The sequence below is a fragment of the Protopterus annectens genome, chromosome 7.part0 (genome assembly GCF_019279795.1).
Source record: "Protopterus annectens isolate FY-2018-M chromosome 7.part0, PAN1.0, whole genome shotgun sequence".
Taxonomy (NCBI): Eukaryota; Metazoa; Chordata; order Ceratodontiformes; family Protopteridae; genus Protopterus; species Protopterus annectens.
In genome coordinates, this window is record NC_056739.1 from 1,731,644,525 (window position 1) to 1,731,663,300 (window position 18,776).

The following is an 18,776-nucleotide window of genomic DNA, read 5'->3' on the forward strand; positions in this document are numbered from 1 at the left end:
ATTGACCAGTTACATGCTTTTAGTTCATTTTGGAAGTTGGCAGGATTGAAGTTCTTATTGTTTCTAACTGTTTTGTGAGTGGGATGATGGTGATCATCAGTTTTATGTCTGATGATATAAGTTAGAGAGTAATCACTGAGGTCATCAGGGAGGATCCCACCTTTATACATATGTGGATGATTATTGATAAGTATCCAGTCTAAGATGTTTTGTTTTTATTGGGTTTACTGATCCTAGTGGGGGAGGATATAATTTGTGTCAGCCCATATAGATTTATATGGCTGGAAGGGGATTCTAAGGAGTATGAGTTCCAGTCTAAATTGAAATGTCCAAGCACAATGGTTTCCTGGGGGTGGTTGTTGGTTAACCAGTGGAGTATGTCTTCTAGGATGGTGGTGTTATTGCTTGGGGGAATATAGATGCAGGCAACATTTATATATTTGTTTTTGTTAAATTGTAGTTTGGTATGAATAATTTCTGCTTTATCAACACTGGGTGGTGGAAGGGGTTCTGTAGTAACTTTTAGTGTATTTTTATACATTACAGCTCCTCCACCTCCCTTTCTAGTACAGCGGTCAGTTCTTATTATGTTATATCCTGGAGGCAGAGCCTCATTGTCTTTAGTTGTGGGCTTTAACCAGGTTTCAGTGAGACAGAGTATATCTGGGGAATGGACATCTAAGAGGGCATGTAGGTTGTGGACTTTGTTTATACTTCTGATATTTAGGTGAAAGGCTAGGAGTGAACTAGGGGGCCTGCTTAGTGGTATAGTACTCTTGGGATTGAAAGCTTGGGAGTCAGTGTCCACAGCAGTGGTTGGGTCAGGGTTTGGATGAATGTCTCCATCAGTTAATAGGTTATAATGTAGACTGAGTAAGAGTTTTAGCAGTTTATTTATTAGTTTTTGATAGTGTTTGGTTTTGGGGTTGAAATTTTTGAATCTAATAGGGTGACAGGATACAAGAGAAGAGGAGTCAGATAAGAGGGGGATGGTTAAATGAGGTACTGGATAAGAAAGTTTTGATGTAGAGGTTTGGTACTTTGGGTAGTGGAATCCTAGATAGTACTGATTTTCAGAAGTGGTATAGAGGTATAGAGTGAGCATTAGAAGGTAGTAGGCAAAAGAGTAGTGGCTTTTTCATAGGTTCATAGGTTCATAGGTTGGTACTAGGCTATCAGCCCTAGGGCCTATACAAGCCTAGTCATAACAATTCCCTGGCTATTTCTTCCCACATTATTTACTTTCCTGGACCCCTGTCTAGCAGGGCGACTGACGTGATCCCTGGGGTGAATTTCCTTTCTCCCATCCAATCGTCAAGGTTCCTGTTGAAGAGGTCCAAAGAGGCACTCTGCTTGACATGTATGGGCAATCTATTCCAGAGTCTGGGGAGTCTCTGGGTCAGGAACCTATCCCTCCAGCATGTTTTGTTTATTGTGATGACAAGGTTTAGATCCCTGGAGCGTGTAGCTCTGAGGGATTAGGATTTCTTTAAGTGTAGCATGTCCAACAGCTCTGGGTTTGACATGGCCTTGTATGTTAAGCAGAGATCGCCTCTGAGTAGACGATATGTGACAGAGTATAGCTGGAGTTTTTTAAAGTGGTCAGCGTAGGGCATCTGCTTTAGGCCTGTGATTCTTTTAGTGAGGTATTTCTGAGGCCTTTCCAGTTGTTGCAGATGTCTTGAGAGGTACATACCAAATGGGGCGTTGTATTCTATAATGGGTCTAATGAGGGATGAGTACAATGGGACAATGACCTCCTTTTTTCTGGATGAAAAGCCCTTTGTGATGAGGTGTGCCACATAGAAGGATTTCCTGACTGTTGTGGCAATGTGGTTATCGAAGGTGAGACCACTGTCCACCTGTGTCCCTAAGTCTCTTATCACACTTTCTGTGTTTAGTGTACTGCCACCTATATGGTAATTCATGGATACATGTTTTTTCCCAAAGGGGATAACAGTACATTTCTTGGCATTGAGCTTGAGCCCATGGCTCTGGCACCAAGCATCTGTTTCTGTAAGGCCCTTTTGTAGAGTATCCACATCATTTGGGGATTCAATAATGGCTCCCAGTTTGCAGTCATCTACAAACTTTGTTAGCCAGAGTCCCTTAGTGTTGACCTGTACTTCAGAGAAGTAGATGTCAAACAAGAGCGGCCCCAGGACTGAACCCTGAGGTACTCCACTTGTCACTTGTCTGGAGCTGGATTTGGAGTCGGCTACTTTTACAGTGTGGATTCTATCAGTAAGCCATTTAGCAACCCATTGGGTGACATAGGGATTAATGCCCAACTTAGTAAGTTTATCTATGATTCCAGAGTGGGGGATGGTGTCAAAGGCCTTGGCAAGGTCTAGATAGGCTGTTTGGACCACCTTACCCTTGTCCATGGCTCTGGAGACTGATTCAAAGAAGTTAATCAGGTTCAGGAGACAAGATTGGCCCTTCACAAACCCAAACTGGGTGGGGTCCAGTGTTTGAAGGTTGCCAATGTCTTTGTTTATAAGTTCCATGATAATACGCTCCATGGCCTTACAGATAAGGCTTGTCAGACTGATGGGACGGAAGTTTCCGGGATCCAAGGTGGATCCCCCCTTGTGGATTGGGATAACTGTAGCTCTGCGTCACTCAGTGGGCACGAAACCTGAGGTGAGGCTATGATTAAACATGACACTTAGGTGAGGTGCCAGTTCATATTGTAGTTCATGTAGTACACAGCCTGGGATGTCATCTGGTCCCATGGATGCTGTATTCTTGGCTTTAGAGAGTGCGTTTTGTACCTGTGTGGCCGTTATTACTGGAATTTGGCAATCTTCCGGTATTGAGATGGGCCATTTAGGGGGTGAGAGGGGGGGTGAAGGCACTGAATCGATCTGCCAGGATATTGGCAATATCCTTCGGATCAGTATATTTAATGCCATTCTGTTTTAGCTCAGAGCAGATCTGAGCATTGCCATTTAGATTCTTGACATAGTTATAGAATGCTTTGTGGTTGTCTTTGGAATCTTTGGCAATTTTATTTTCGTAACTAGCTTTGGAGGATTTTATGAGGCATCTCAGTTTCTTACTGAGGCTAGTAAGGGAGTTTTTTGCATCCTGGGATTTTCCTCTTTTCTGAAAAAGTTTCTTCCTTTTGTTGTAAAGTTTGTTTACTTAAGTAGTGATACTTTCGTAGGTAGGTGATACATTATAAAGGACTATAGTTTGAAAATAGTATTGTAAAAAGAGAAGGAGAAGACTGGGTTTAGGAGGGGAGTGACCTTTGATGATGTGTGAGATGGTAGTTGAATGTAAAGAAAAGGGGTGTGACCATATAAGTATAAATTTAGCAGTACTGGGGTGAGTGGGATATGGGGGCAGGGTGAGGCTCGGAGTGAGCCCGAGCATAGCGGGTCTTTAGCCAGCCCACAAGATAGCTAGAGCCTTAGCTTGCAAGGTAAGAATTTTTGCTTACAAGGTTACAGCTTTAAGGGATGTTTAGTTTCTTTTAGTACATATTCTTTCAGTTAGCCGATTTTAAGGGAAAGTATTAAATTTAAAGGACTTTAGGGACTGACTGGCAGTGCTTTAGACCCAGTTCGGCAAGTTTTTAAGTGAAAACCAGATAGATAGTAACCTTGCCGCTCTTTTAGTATGTAGGGACTAGCAGAGAATTTTCTTTTATTTTTTTACTTGCACAGGGTTCTTCTATCATAGTGCGCATTTCAGGGAGGGAGCAGTAGAGGAGGGGACTATACCTAGTAAAGGATATATCTGTTAGTACTTTTCAGATGAGGTTCTTGCCAACTCTTTCCCTACCAGATTTGTGAGCATGCTAACATCTTTTAAAACTATTTTCTCTCCTTCTCCAATCAGTTCTGTGGTGTCAGAGCCCCTAGATCTGAAATCCTGGAGAGATCCAGTGTCAGATACAAGGATAGCGTCTTCCTCCACTTTGACTATATCCTTCGCTAGTCCTGCTGTGGTACCATTGGGTCAGAATGTGTCTCAGAGTCAAAGTGTCAGCGCTGGGTCTGAGGGGATAGGCTCGACTCTGATTTTTTTGGCTCCATCCATTTCTTTTGGAGCCTTGGCCCTGGACTGTTCGGATCTAATTCCACCCCCTTCGCCTGGATCCAAGGAAGGTCTAGACCTTTGTCAGGAGTTTCATCTCCAAGGAAGTGGATCAGGGTCTCTCTAGGTCCATCTTCTTTCAAGATGGTGGAAAGGGCTTTTTCAGTCCACAGAGAACCACCCTTTCATGCCTCAGATCCTACTCCCTTCCCCCAAGGGTTCCTAGCTATGAGTCACTCAGGTCTGTTTTACAGGGACAGCCATTTATTTTAGGGGAATTTCCTCTCTCTTCCACAACATCACATGAACACCCCACAGTGGAGGTACATCAGAAGATGAAGTGTAAAAGGAGACACATTGACTCACCATTGGAGTCTGTCATGGAAGATACCGATTTTGATGAAAGAGAAGGGTCCCCCAGATCACCATCAGATGTCATCTCCTTTTGGAGATTTTCTAGAGATCCTGCAACAGAAAGGTGACTGGTCTTCCCAAAAACCCTCACAAGAATAATCAGTGTTTTTGGAGGCTTTTGGTTCTGGTCACTCTACGTCTTGTGTTACCCCCCCAGCAGATGAACTTATTGATTTATTTGCCCTTGAAAGAAGCCAGATACTGTCAAACCCATTCCTAAAATATCCGACAGGTTTTTGGTACCCTCCCCAAGAGAAGGACTGCACTGGAGCAAAGGGGTCCCTGTTGATGCTGTTGTGGTGGCAGCAGCCACCAAGAAGAGCTGCAGGAACACAGCTGTGCTGCTCATCTGTCTAACAGAGAATCTAGAGCATTGGGCAAATTTGGAAAGTGATTATTTGTCTTGGGTATCTTTGCCTTATGGTCACTAAATTACATGGCACATATTACTCGACTTCAGAGAGATTTCACCAAAGAGCTTTTGAATACTCTCTCAGTATCCATTTCTGCTGAGGATTTCAAATGGATATCCTCTCAACTGGCCACTCTTTTGTCTATATACAGTACTTCAATGAAGTTGATCCCTCACATGCCTGGATGTGGCTTTGCAACTTTGCAGAACCTTTTAAGATGACTTTTATTAATGCCCCATTTGATGGCACTTCTTTGTTTGGGCCATCAGTGAAAGAGATGCTTACCATCAGTGAACAAGATGCAAAGAATCTGTCTGCTATAGGAATCAAGTTTTCTACCCACGAATAAACCTTTTCTTGAAATCAGAGCGGTGGCAAGAAGATGTGGTTCTTGAAATCTCAGAGGCCTTTCCAACATCCACATTGTGACAATTCTTCCAGAGGCAGAAGAGGAAATTTCAATGGTAAACATCACCCTAGAGATAGAGGAGGTTGACAGAATCAGGGCTTTAGAGTTTCCTTTTCAGATAGGTCCTTTCAGCACTCCTGAAGAGCTGCGTGACTGTCCAAATCTGGAGGCAGTTGGGGGTCGTTTGTCTTTGCACCCAGATGCCTGGGCAAGTAAAATACAAAATACATGGGTACTGACCATAATATCCAGGGGTTATTACTACATACCATTTTCCCTTCTTCCATCTCGCAAAAGGAAGAAACTTCCCAACGTTCCATCCAGTCAGGGGAAAGCATCAGCACAAGAAATCCAAAACTGCTAGACAAAAGAGTCATCCTAAAGGTCCCTCCAGATCAGGAACTTATTCACATTTCTTTTTTTTGCCAAAGAAAATGGGATCCCAGTCCCATTTTGGATCTAAACAACTTAAATCAGTACATAAAGAAGGCAAAGTTCCGAATGATCACAGTGTAGTCCATTCCACCCTTTCTACACAAGGACAGTTGGATGTGCTGTATACAGGATGTGCACTACCATATCAAACTAGTCAGGTGATCCAGAAGACATCTTCATTTCTGGCTGGGACCCAGTCATTACCAGATGTCCTTCTGTTCTCATGTTGCAGTATTCATAACCTTTGGGGTTAGCCTCCACCTAGCGCCCTGAATGTCTGGACAGCGTACAAATGCTTTAGTAACTACAAGGTATCTGGGATGTCTGATGTTGGCCATAGGGTGTGTGGGCCATAAAACCGATGTCTGCACATACCTTCTTCAGAACTTCTCTGCCACCAGTCAGACTTCTGCTCATCTGCCATTGAATCCTGTGATTTAAAGATAAGTACCCGGTTGGGACCTTTTTCTTGTTCCTTTTTTTTAGTCACTGTATGCCTGCCCAAGTTCATATCATCCAGAAAAGGAAACTGTAGGTGTGGATGTCAGATCCCACATAAAGACGCCCAAAACCTGTGTCTGTTTTACCTAGGGCCCAACCACAACCATAGGTCCTGCGAGATTTGTCAGGCCTTTGTCCCAAAGACTCTTTTCAGCCATCTGCACACTGTTAGTATCTATCTAGAGAGCCAGTACTTCAAACATCTCGCTCTTGTGATGGGCCATCCAGCCATACCGTTAAGCCACCGAAAAAGAAGGTCAAAGTTACCAGGCTGAGCCTACTGCTGCACCTCTTCCACCCGACATTCTCCTTATGGTCAAGATACGCCTGGAGGAATGTACAGAACCACCCGACTCTGGTATAGCTGGTACCATTCCGAGGCCGCAAAACCAAGGTTTGAAAGCATGTCCACTGAGGTAACCCAGACGCTGGACACCGATGATGATAGGGAACCTTGGCTCGCTGCAGACGTCCAGACTGGTCCTTCCACCATTAGTGAGGCTTCTGAACCTAAGCCTTTCTTAGGGCCTATGCCCTCCAGGCCTTTTTCTTCTTCAAAAAAGAAATCGAAAACCAAACATGTGACCTCACCTCTTGAGAGAATGCCTGATTGGCAAGCTTTCTCTCAGTGTTTGTTCAATGCCTTTATGGCTCTTAAGCTTTCCATGGCTGCTGCTCCTCCAGCTGCTCCTCTTGTTATCAGCCTTAGGCCTCAGACTGCAGGACCTCTTACAGTATGGGCCGAAGACTCTTCAGAGGATTGTCTGTCTTATGCTTTACAAATGCCTTCCCCTCTAGGGTATTCCTCCCCAGAGTAGGACTCTGCTGTTGGATTCCCCTGGGGAGGACCTTACCTTTGGAGAAACCATCTCTCAGATGAGAGAGTTTTTCAAATGGGACTCCACAGAAATGTCTGAAGTTCAAAAGAGGTATTACAAACTCCTACAAATAGATACCCTTCCACCTTCTGCCATTTCACTAGCTCTACTAACTTTCTTAGATGCCTTTTCTGCAACTTCTAAAAATCCTGAATCCTAACCCCCTGCTCCTGGAAGGCCTGACAGATTTTTATAAAGGGTGAAATTTCTAATAAAATGTTCTGTTGCAGATCCTGGTACCATTTCTGTCTCTGCAGGCAAACCCTCCAGACTGCTACCCTCTACCTCTATCCTTCCTGTTGATAAGGACAGCAAAACTATGGAGAGAATTGTCAGGAAGGTGTACACCTCTGCCAGTTTGGCATTTAGGGCCATCAACTACCAGACACACATGTCTATATACTCTCTGGCCCTTTTGACTCAGGCTTCAAAGCTATTGGCTGATTTCCCTGATTCAGCCACTGAGTCACAAATCTCTAACCTGATCTCCTTGTCCTCACAAGTGACAGACACTCAATCAAATGCAGTTATGATGCTTCACAGGCCTCTGCCAGATCTGCAGCTTCTGCTGCAGCGCTCAGAAAGTGCTCTTGGTTGAGGCTCCAACCTCTACCTGACGACATTGGGGCTAAACTTCTAGATGCTCCCCTGGACAATACTTCCTTGTGGGCACAAGTGGCAGAACTTTTCAAAACCCTTCAACAGAAGGAGAAAGCGCTACAGGACTTGAAACATTTATTTGTGTCAACATTTCCTAAATTCCACAGAAATTGCCCTACTAAGACCCAATTACCTTCCAGGCCTACTCAGACACCAACCCAGAAACCTCCGTTTTGGGACAAGGCAGGTAGTCTGTGACTACCTGCCTCCTCCTCCTCCCCTTCTAGATCCTATACCCTTTTCCCAGAGACTCTCTCACTGTCTCCCTTTCTGCAAAACATTACGTCAGACAAGTGGTTCTTGTTAGTCATAGAAAAAGGTTACTTTATGATTTGAGCCATTTCTCCACTCTTAAGAGGCATTCCACAACCACCAAAGGACCAGCTGCCTCTATTACAACCAGTCTTAGACAGCCTCTTCTCTCAAGGGACTATCCAACTAGTCCCTGTGTCAGAAAAGGGAAGGGGCTTTTACTCCAGACTTTTCCTAGTCCCAAGAAAGGACGGCCCATGGAGACCCATCCTGGATCTCTCTCACCTCAACCTTTTTCTTCAAGTACCCACTTTCTGCATGCTCATGCTTCAGACTCTATTTCCATTGCTAATGCCTCAAGCATTTTTGACCACCTTGGACATCAAAGAAGTCTACTTGCATATCCCCATCCAGCCCAAATACAGGAAGTACTTACGTTTGTAAATAGGTTTCTCACATTTTCAATTCTCTGCTTTACCTTTTGGACTATCTACTGCTCCAAGAGTATTCACCAGGTGTCTGGCTCCAGTAGTAGCCTATTGCCGAGTCCTAAGGATATAGATTTTCCCATACCTGGATGACCTCCTGATCCATGCAGATGGTTACAGTACCTTCCAGAACCATCTCCAGATAGTAATTTCTGTTCTGCAGTCTCTGAGTTTCACCATCAACTTCCCTAAATCCAGTCTAAACCCCTCCCAAGATCAAGTCTTCCTGGGGGTCCATAATCAGGACAGACATTATGATGGCATTCCTCCCACCCTAAAAGGTGGAAATCCTGAAGGAATACCTGTTGTCTGTCATCCATGCCCCTGCAATGGCAGCAAGGGAGTATCTCAGATTCTTAGGGCATATGGCTTCTACAATGAAGGAATACCAGTTGTCTGTCACCCACGCCCTTGCAATGGCAGCAAGGGAATACCTCAGACTCTTAGGGCATATGGCTTCTACATTTCCCATGTTGCTACTGGCAAGACTCCACATGAGGAAACTTCAGTAGTACCTGAGGTCCACATGGACCCAACACTCCTATCCCTTGGACCACAGCATTCCCTTCTTATTATGCCTAAGGAAGGAGATCCTTTGGTGGGTGGATCAAGTCTCTCTTAACCCAGGACTCCCCTTACAACCGCTAACTGGAGTCCAGGAAGTGTACACAGATGATTCAGACCTGGGTTGGGGAGCTGCTATGGGCTGCTTGAAGGTGCAAGTCACGTGCACAGCCCCTTCAAGAGGGAACACATCAACATCGGAGAGATGAGGGCTCTCATCTTTGCACCGAGGGCCTTCCAAGATATTCTGAAGCAAGGACCCCCGAAGTTGTTCACAGACAACACTACTGTTCTTTGTTATGTGAACAAATGGGGGGGAGATCATACTTGCTATGCAGACTTGCACTCCAGGCCTGGGAATTGGTGGTCCAGCATGGAGTCATTCTGCAGGCTGTCTATATCCCCTCAGCTCAGAACACTCAGGGAAACATCTTGAGCAGGTCCATGTCACAATGCCATGAATGGATGCTACACAGGAATTTATTTCTGGACATAGTCCACAGGTGGGGTACACCACAAATAGACCTGTTTGCCTCCTCTCAGAACAGACAACTTCCACAGTTTTGTACCAGGGCACTCAGCCCCCCTAGCAAGAGTGACAGATGCCTTCTCTATCTCATGGAAGGGGATGTTTCTGTATGCATTCCCCCCTTCCCACTCTTACAAAAATTCCTAATGAAAATTCAGCAGGACAAACCAAAAATCTTGTTGGTGATCCTTTTGGCCAAGGCAGCACTGGTTCCCTCTCCTCCTGCATGTAGCCAGGGGGAATCATCACAAGTTACCTCACAGAGTGGACCTACTCTCACAGGACAAGGGATCCTTAATCCATCCCCACTTGGAATCTGTGAGACTAACCCTGTGGCTGATAGAGTTTTGATCCCTTTCGGACACCTTTACACTGAGGATTTTCTAAATGTCCTGCAGGAGGCCAGGAAACCCAGTACTAGGAGATCCTATCTGTCCAGATGGAAAAGGTTCTCCATTTGGTGACTAAAAAGACAGCTAGACCCATTTCAAGAAGAAGTCCCCTTAGTGCTGTCTTATCTGTGTGAATTGTTGCAGTTAGGATTGGCATATTCCTCTGTTAAGGCCCACCTTGCTGCTAATTCTGCTTTCTGCCTCTTGACTCTCCACTTGCTTCTAGACTTCAAGTGATGCTATTCCTGGAAATGATTTCTACATCTCACCCCCGGGAGGCCAGTTCCACTGCCCTGGGACTTGAACTATGTGTTAGAGAAGCTCACCATTGCCCCATTTGAGACAGCAGCTACAACCTCTCTAAAGTACTGCACTTGGAAAGCTGTGCTTTTGGTGGCCCTGACATCAGCCAGGAGAGTGTCAGAGCTCCAGGCCTTCATGGTCACTGCACCCTTTTTAATCTTCCACAAGGGTAGGATATAACCCTACAGACTAACCCATCCTTTATGCCTAAAGTGGTCAATGAGTTGTCCCTGAAGTCCTGTTGTTATCGGTAGTATCTTGTACATAATTGTTCTATCTTGATACTGTAGAGAAAGAAGCTTTCAGTGCACTTTCTCCTTATTCTTTGACTGCTGGTGAAAGTTTCATGAATTCTCGTCACCCACAGTGGTTCAAAAGAGCTTTGTTCTAGGTCTTTTGAATTTTAGCCTCTGGTTTGTTCTAGGTCTTTAGCCTCTTCAGTAACTATGGCCCACCTGCTAAGGGATTTCGTGTCATTTCAAGATCATCAACACCACATGAAACAATGGCTACGGCAGTCATTTCTATTCATCCATGCATGCTCTCTGTTGAGCTGTCAGAGGTTTCAGAGGGTGCGGGGAAGCTTTCGACTTAGGCCATCTTCAAGGTGAAGTGGAAACAGTTCTCCAAGACTGAGGTATCCTCCTCCTCATCAAATTGTAAATCTTCAAGTTTCTTTGGGCCTCCACTGGTATGTTTTTAATTAGGCCACAGTTATTTACTCTTAAGATTCAAATGTCAGCCATTTTGACATAGTATGATCTGGTAGAGGACAAGACTCTTGCATAGCATAGACTGATAAAGTAGTGCCTAAAGAGAAGATTTCATGTCTTGTTCCCTGTAAATAATTCATCAATACTTTGGGACTTGAACTTCATGAACAGAAATACCATCTAAGATCTCCCTGAAATAGACAGGTTTAGTGAGACCAATGACCTCTTCTTCTCTGGAGCTGTTCACAGATGCTTTAGACGTGGAATGGAGAGCATCCTTCATCTCTCCAAAGGTGCAGGGTCCTTTGTTGCCTCAACGAAAGAAACAGCACATCAGTGTCAAGGAAACTTGCTGTCACACATATCAGCTGAATAACTGAGCACAGCATGTCTGAATTCTTCATTCTGAAAGACACTTTTCCTGGTAGCCGTCATCTCTGCCCAGTAAATTTCTGATCATGTGTTAAGATCCTTCCCTGAATTTCCATGTAAACTGATTTATGTAAGAAACACTTGCTTCCTCCTAAAGGTAGTTTCTGAGCTATCCCTCAACAAGTGCACTCATCTGGGGGTGTTTCTGAATGCCAGAAATAATGGTGAAGATGGCTTCTGTATATTTGACATGCCACAGTTGCATTTCTGCCTCTGCACAGTTCATAAACATAGCAAGGCAGTCCAGCTGTTTGGCTGCTTCTCCTGCAAAGAGAGTTTCACAGTTGCCGACACTGTTAGTCACAGGAATACATCTGCAGGTCCATTATTGTAAGAATATAGCTCAGTATTTATTTATTTTTTTACTACTAACAGTTATTACTCTCAGATAAACCTAATTGCTGGCTGCAGTCTTTTGCCACCTGAAGGCTTCTGGGCCTTAACTGTTGTTTTGATGAGACATGCCGCCAGGGAAATAGGTTGTAGTTTGTCTTTCAGGAATTTTTCACAAAAGTCATTTGCTCCCTGGCTATGTAGTTATTAGTGCATATCTTTAACAAACACTGTACTCTGAAGTTCCATTCCAGGAATACATAATTCATAGATCATGCTTCATGAAACCTTTCTTTTGGGGCATTCATCCCTAATTTCTGTGGTCTAATTTTGAGGTTCCTTCTGTTCCTTAAATTTTTATATAAATCTATTTATTTATTTAATTAGTTGTGAAACGTTACAAATATTATCCAGATATTTAACCAGTTTATTGGAGTCCCTTAAAACAAAAAATCAAAAATATGACATTTCCTCTCTTCATTGCCTGGGATGTGTCAACTGTAACTCTAGGAGGCAGAAATTCTTGTAGGTAAACCTCAGTTTGGTATAGGTTCATAGGATGATACTAAGCTGTTGGCCTGGAGGCCCTTATAAGCCTAGCCAAGAATTTTGCCCATATTCCCACAAAGTCAGCACCTGTTTCCTTCTGTCCAGCAGGAACACAGGTGGATCCCAGGGGTGTATTTTCTGTTTCCCATCCAGTTGTCCAGGTTCCTCTCAAAGAGGGTTAGAGGGTACTCTGCTTAACATGGAGAGGGAGTCTATTCCACAGATGGGGTGTCTCTAGGACACAAATCTATCCCACCAACAAGTTCTATTAATGTCACAAACCAGGTTGAGGCCTTGTGTGCAGGTTGCCCTAGTGGATTTTGACTTATGGATATGCAGCAACTCTATCAAGGCTCCGTCTAAGATGGCCTTTTATGCCAGATACAGGTCACCTTTAAATATTCTATATGAGACTGAGTAGAGGGACAGGGTTTTTAGCCTATCTGTGTAGGACAGGTGTTTGAGATCCTGGATTTTCCTGGTCAGGAACCTCTGTGGTCTCTCCAGCTGCTGCATGTTTTTGGCAAGGTACATGCCGAAAGGGGCATTGTATTCGATAATGGGTCTGATAAGGGAGGAGTACAGGGATGTTATGACCTCCTTGTTCCTGGATGAAGTACCCTTATTTATTAGGTGGGCCATGTAGAAAGCCTTCCGTACAACGGAGGCAACGTGGTGGTCAAAAGTCAGGTTGCTATCAACCTGAGTGCCCTAGTCCCTCACACATGCTTAGTACATTATTATTAATGTGATAATTAGTGGGGATGCCATTTTTCACAAAGGGGATGATGCATTTCTTGGCAATCAGTTTGAGGCCATGCTCCTAGCACCAGTCGTTAGTTTGATTTAAGGCCCTCTTGGAGGATGTTCACATCACTAGGGGAATTTAAGTCCATGCCCAGCTTGCAGTCGTCTGCAAACTTGGCCAGCCACATACCACTGGTTTTGGCATGCACCTCAGAAAAGTATATCCCAAACAGTAGAGGCCCCAAGACCAATCCTTACGGTACACCGTTCAGTACGGGTCTACTACTAGAGGTGGCTTCCCCTGTTTTGACTGAGTGGGTTCTATCAGTGAGCTACTTATCTGGTAACATATGGGTTGATGCCTACTTGAGAAAATGGATCTATTATGCCCGAGTGGGGAATAGTGTCGAAGACTTTGGCTAGGTCAAAGTAGGTGGTGTGCACTTTCTTCCCCTCATCCATGCTTTGGTGACTGTTTCGAAGAAGTTGACCCAGTTTAATAGGCATGATCTCCCTTTGACAAAACCAAACTGTGTGGGGTCAAGCATTTGGAGGTTGCCAGTGTCCTTTTTTATAAGGTCCATGATAATGTGTTCCATGGCTTTGCAGATCAGGCTAGTTAGGCTGATGGGCCAATAATTCCCTGGGTCAGTGGGCTATCCACCTTTGTGTAGAGGGATGACAGTGGCTGTCCTCCATTCAGCTGGGATGAAGCCAGTGCTCAGGCTTTGGTTGAATAGGGTGACTAATGGAGTTGAGAGATCATGCCTGAGGTCATGTAGGATGCAGCCAGGGATATTGTCGGCTCCCGTGGAGACTGTATTTTTTGCCTTTGAGAGGGTATTAAAGACCTGCTCCATGGTGATGAGGGGAGGGAGGCAGGTGCTGGGGATGTCCTGGTTTACTGATCGGGGGACAGGGGGGGTTAAGTTTTCACTGAATCTATCTGCTAGCAGGTTGGTTATATCTACAGAATTTGTGTATGTGGTGTTATGGACCACCATTTCAGAGCAGATTTGGGTGTTACCTTTGAGATTGCAGACATATGTAAAGAAGGCCTTGTGATTGTCCTTAGTGGATGTGGCCAGTTTGGACTCAAAGTTAGCCATAGAGGATTTCACCAGTGACCTTATTTGCTTGTTCAGACAAAAGAGAGCTTGCTTCCAACTGACAACTGCTCCTCCTTGGTCCTGGACAGCAATTTTTTTCTTTTATTGTAGAGTTTGTTTATTGCTGCTGTACACTAGACAGGTTTACTCTTCCTTGAGGAAGAGTGTATAACTTGATTAGTTATATGTTTTCTGTAAGATGTAATATTGCAGGTGCACACACAACCCTTAGCTCCACTACAGTTTATCTGAAATAATAAATACTAAGATATCTATGTTATATGATGTAAATATCTAAATAATGTGTTTTCTATAAATAGACATCGTACTGTTTTGATAAATGCCTTCAGATATTTGCATCCACCTGAGTTACTGCAAACTCAGCCAGATGGGATTTATTTTTAATATCTAATCTTAGTTCCTTGTAGTTTAGTGGAAGTGTATGTGGTGTGGAACCAGAAATTAGTAGGAATCAAGAACTGACAGTCACTGAAGTGTGCATGCTCTTTAATTGTGGTGCAAGACCTTGCTAGTATGGAAACTTTCAATTTTCTTCTGATTTTCTGCCAGCCAAGTAACTGTGGCTCAGCTAAAATGCAGTCAAAGGATTTTGTCCAGTTGCTGCTCTAGCTGTTATACTAGTTACAGTAATCTTGGGTTTAAACCTACGTTTTCCTGCTGCATGTGAGTACTCTGTCCACTGGGTTTTGAAGCCTTATGAATTCTCTCAGATGATCAGGTTTATCTCACTGCTGTTGTGTATAGTTTTTTCAGAAGTGGTAGATAAGGTATGCAATGTAGAACATTGTACTGAAGTATAAGATTCCCCATGGTAAGAGTCAAAGACAAACATGGTCTTGCAGGAATCTATACACGAACTGTATGTCAAGATACTATATTGAGCTACCTCTTGGTGAGTCGGGGTCCATGACTGAAAACTGACATCTGTTTACAAGGCTACCTGTTTGTGGCATCATGCCTGAGTAAATATTTTAATCCTGAATAGCTAGAGAAAGCAACAGGGCTGTTAATTTCTAATTTTAGCACACTTTGTCAAACAACTAGAGAGCAGCACTAATGTAATTTTTAAGAATATATGCCTGCCCATTCAGGATTAGGCAGTAGTTAACTGTCAGTAAAAGAATTAGCAGGGGTATGAAAACCATTGCTAATTACACTAAATAAATTAATTTTCTTCTTTCTTGTCCTTATAGGATATCAGTTTACCTTCATTGGAGGCTGCGTTTATTTTGCACAGAAAAGGGTTTGACTGTGGCCTGGAAGCCAAGAATCTTGGATTTAACTGTTCAACAAGTCAAGGGAAGGTAAGATACTGATCAATAAGGAAACTGGAAATGTACAGCAATAAAACTTTATACTGCCTCTACATGAGCACTTGGTGTATGGAGTTACACAATTACCACAGATGCTTGCTTTGATTCCTGGGGTAAAATAAAAAAGCAAATTAATAAAATGTATATGTGTACGTGTGTGTGTGTGTGTGTGTGTGTGTGTGTGTATATATATATATATATATATATATATATATATATATATATATATATACACACAATGATATATAAAACCAAATGACTCGATTAAAATTATATTTGGTCAAATTCGGACCAAATATATATATATATATATATATATATATATATATATATATTTTTTTAAGCAACTATCAGTGTGGATGAATGGTAGTGTTGAATTTGAGTGTGATCTCCCAATTGTGGGTAGTAGGAAAGATGTTCTTTCCCTACCCACTGTAGGATTTCTGAGTTAATGTATGTATACTGTGTGTGTGTACGGTTTACTATCAAAATTTTGAACCGTACTCCATCGACTGTACTATCGTCGAACACGGAAGTTCAAAAAACGGTAATATCGATGTCAAAAAAACAATCTAGGAACGGGTTTTAACATGGGTCGAGGTAGGTGTTCAGTATTATTCTGAACTACAAACATCTCCCCTACCTCGATTCATGTTAAAACCCATTCCTAGATTGTTTTTTTGACATCGATATTACCATTTTCGAACTTCCGTGTCCGACGATAGTACAGTCGATGGAGTATGGTTCGAAATTTTGATAGTAAACCATGTGTACATATAGATAGCTTCAGAAAGGGGTGGCCATGGCAAAGGAGACCACTTTAATGAATGCAGGCCAAGAGGCTGAGGGAGTCCACAGAACTAGGGCTTCAGGAGTCCCTTTTCCAACGGGTGACCACAGAATCCCTGAAGGGTTGCCCAGCCTGTAAATGTTTCATCTCCCAGGCCACTGCTTGTAAATGTTTCATCGCCCAAGCCCCTGCATCACTTATCAAGGGTATCAGAACTTGTCAGAGATTTTGGAGCATGGCTAGGCTTAAAAATGCCCTTGTGGTTGTTAGCCTAGTAAACACCAATTAACCTATGAACTTTCCCACTCTGGAGTCAGTCAGGATTCACATATCCCTCTACCCTCACTTGTGGTTCTCCATCACCCAAGACAGAGAGGTAGGAACCTACACATGCTCCTTCCTTCCCATTGCGAGATGTTCCACCCAGTCAGGCAAAGGTCGGTATGTCAGTGATCTTATCTCTGCTGCAAAAAAGAGCCATCCAGGAAGGCCCACCAAACCAGCAGGGTTAGGATTCTTCTCACCCTTTTTTTTTTTATTCCAAAGAAAACAGTGGACCTTCAGGCCATTTTTGACCTCAGTCTCCTAAACTCTTACTTAGAAAAGACCCACTTTCAAGTGGTTATGATACAATCTCTTCCCATTTGTAAAGAAGAATGAACGGATGTGCTCAGTAAATCTCCAGGCTGCATGCCTTCATATAAAGATTCAGAAGGGGGCCAGGAAATGTATATACTTCTGTTTGGGAGCCAGTCATTACCACTTCAGGCCCTGCCATTTGGTCTCACCACAGCCCCCAGAGTGTTCACCAAACACATAGTAGTCATAGCAGCTCATCTACGACTTCAGGGATTCAAGATTTTCTCATATCTAGAGGACTAGCTCCTGGCCAACCCATCCAAGGAATCCATCCTCCAGGTGAAATATTTTCTTCTTCAGCTATGTGCATCCCTTGGAATCATCCTAAATTTGACAAGATCCAAATTAATCACCTTCTCATTGTTTAGTTTTTTTTTTTTCTGGGATGTCTCTTGGACATGACAATTCCACAAATTTTCCTTCCACTCAGTAGGATCTTACCTCTCAGGCAGGATGTTCCAGTCCTTCTAGATGCAGACTGTTGTACAGCACAATCAGTATTGAGAGAGTTGGGTTTAAGGGCAGCATCTGTACTCATGGTTCAGTTTGCGTAGTATCATGTGAGGATTCTACAATGGTGGCTTCAATCTCACTGTTCTCAGAAATATGACCCTTTGTTTCTTCCTATATGAATAACTCCATCATGGTCCCATCTGGAGTGGTGGCCCCACTCTCCATTCATATCAGCGGGAAGACCTTTCCAAGTGACTTCACAAGTAGCAGTCATGACCATGGATGCATCCTGTCTTGGTTGGGTTGGGGGGCATTGCAAATGGAAAATGGTCCAAGGTAAATGATCTGAACCAGAAGCTTGTCTTCACATCAGCATCCTAGAAAGGAGGGCACTCCTCCTTGTATTGAAGGAGCTTCAGGACTGGCTTTCTTAAGGTGTGATAAACATTCAGTCAGACAGCAGGGCTATAAACAAGCAAAGGAGGACCAAATCCTATCCACTTTGCCATGAATCCATGAGAGTGCGGCAGTGGACAATGGCCTTTTACCAGTTTCTTACAGCAACACACATCACTGGTGGCTCAACAACCTTGCAGTCAGGTTGAGCAGAAGTTTTGGGATTGACCTCCAGGAATGCTGTGTCCAGTCCTTGGACCTCAAGGCTACTTTATGCTTATCCCCCTCTTCCCCTCATGACTCTGTTCATACAGAAAGCAATTTGGTGCAAGGACAAAGTCATTCACATTGCCCCTTACTGGTCCATAGAGATTTGGTTTCCCCACCTGAAACATTACCTGAAGGAATCCTGACATCTCATCCATCTGGATATCCTCACCTAGACCTTCACAAATTGAAATTAACCTCTTGGTTTCTTCAATTCCAATGATAGCACCAGACAACTCCCTTTCCTCAGATGATGTGCAGATTCTCATAGCTTTTCTAAAAAACATGTACTTGTAGTGTATACTGCAGTAATTGGAAAAGTGTTACTATATGAACTGGGTCTCAAAACATAGGCCCCATTGCAGCCCCATTTGCAGAAATTATGTGCTTCATGTCTTCCATACTTTCAACAGGATGTAGCTTTTCTACCATAATGGTTCAGCTACTCTCCATCTCCTCTTTCCATGTCAAATTTCAAGAACTTTCCATGGCTTCTTATAAGTTGTGCAAAGCCTTTTCAAGGGGATATTCCATTTAAGGCCTCCTATCAAGGATCCAGCTTCTTCCTGTAACTTAAATCTAATGTTAGAAGCCTTGACCGAGCCTCCATTTGAATCAGCAAATGCAGTGGAATTTAAGTGCTTGTCATGGAAAACAGTACTGTTAGCCAGTAGAGTGTGGGAGCTCCATGATCTGTCTTCAGCTTCTACATACATAATTTTTTGA

The 18,776-nt window shown here is 43.4% G+C and overlaps 1 protein-coding gene across 5 annotated transcripts in view; it reads left to right on the forward strand.

Annotated features, from left to right (window-relative positions):
* The window catches only part of MAN2A2 (mannosidase alpha class 2A member 2), a 2,415,216-nt gene that overhangs the window by 2,379,922 nt on the left and 16,518 nt on the right, over positions 1–18,776 (forward strand). For all 5 annotated transcript variants that reach the window (XM_044078268.1, XM_044078266.1, XM_044078269.1 and 2 more), the window contains one exon: positions 15,386–15,496. In XM_044078268.1, coding sequence (XP_043934203.1) covers positions 15,386–15,496 — 111 coding nt within the window. The remainder of the gene's footprint in view (positions 1–15,385; positions 15,497–18,776) is intronic.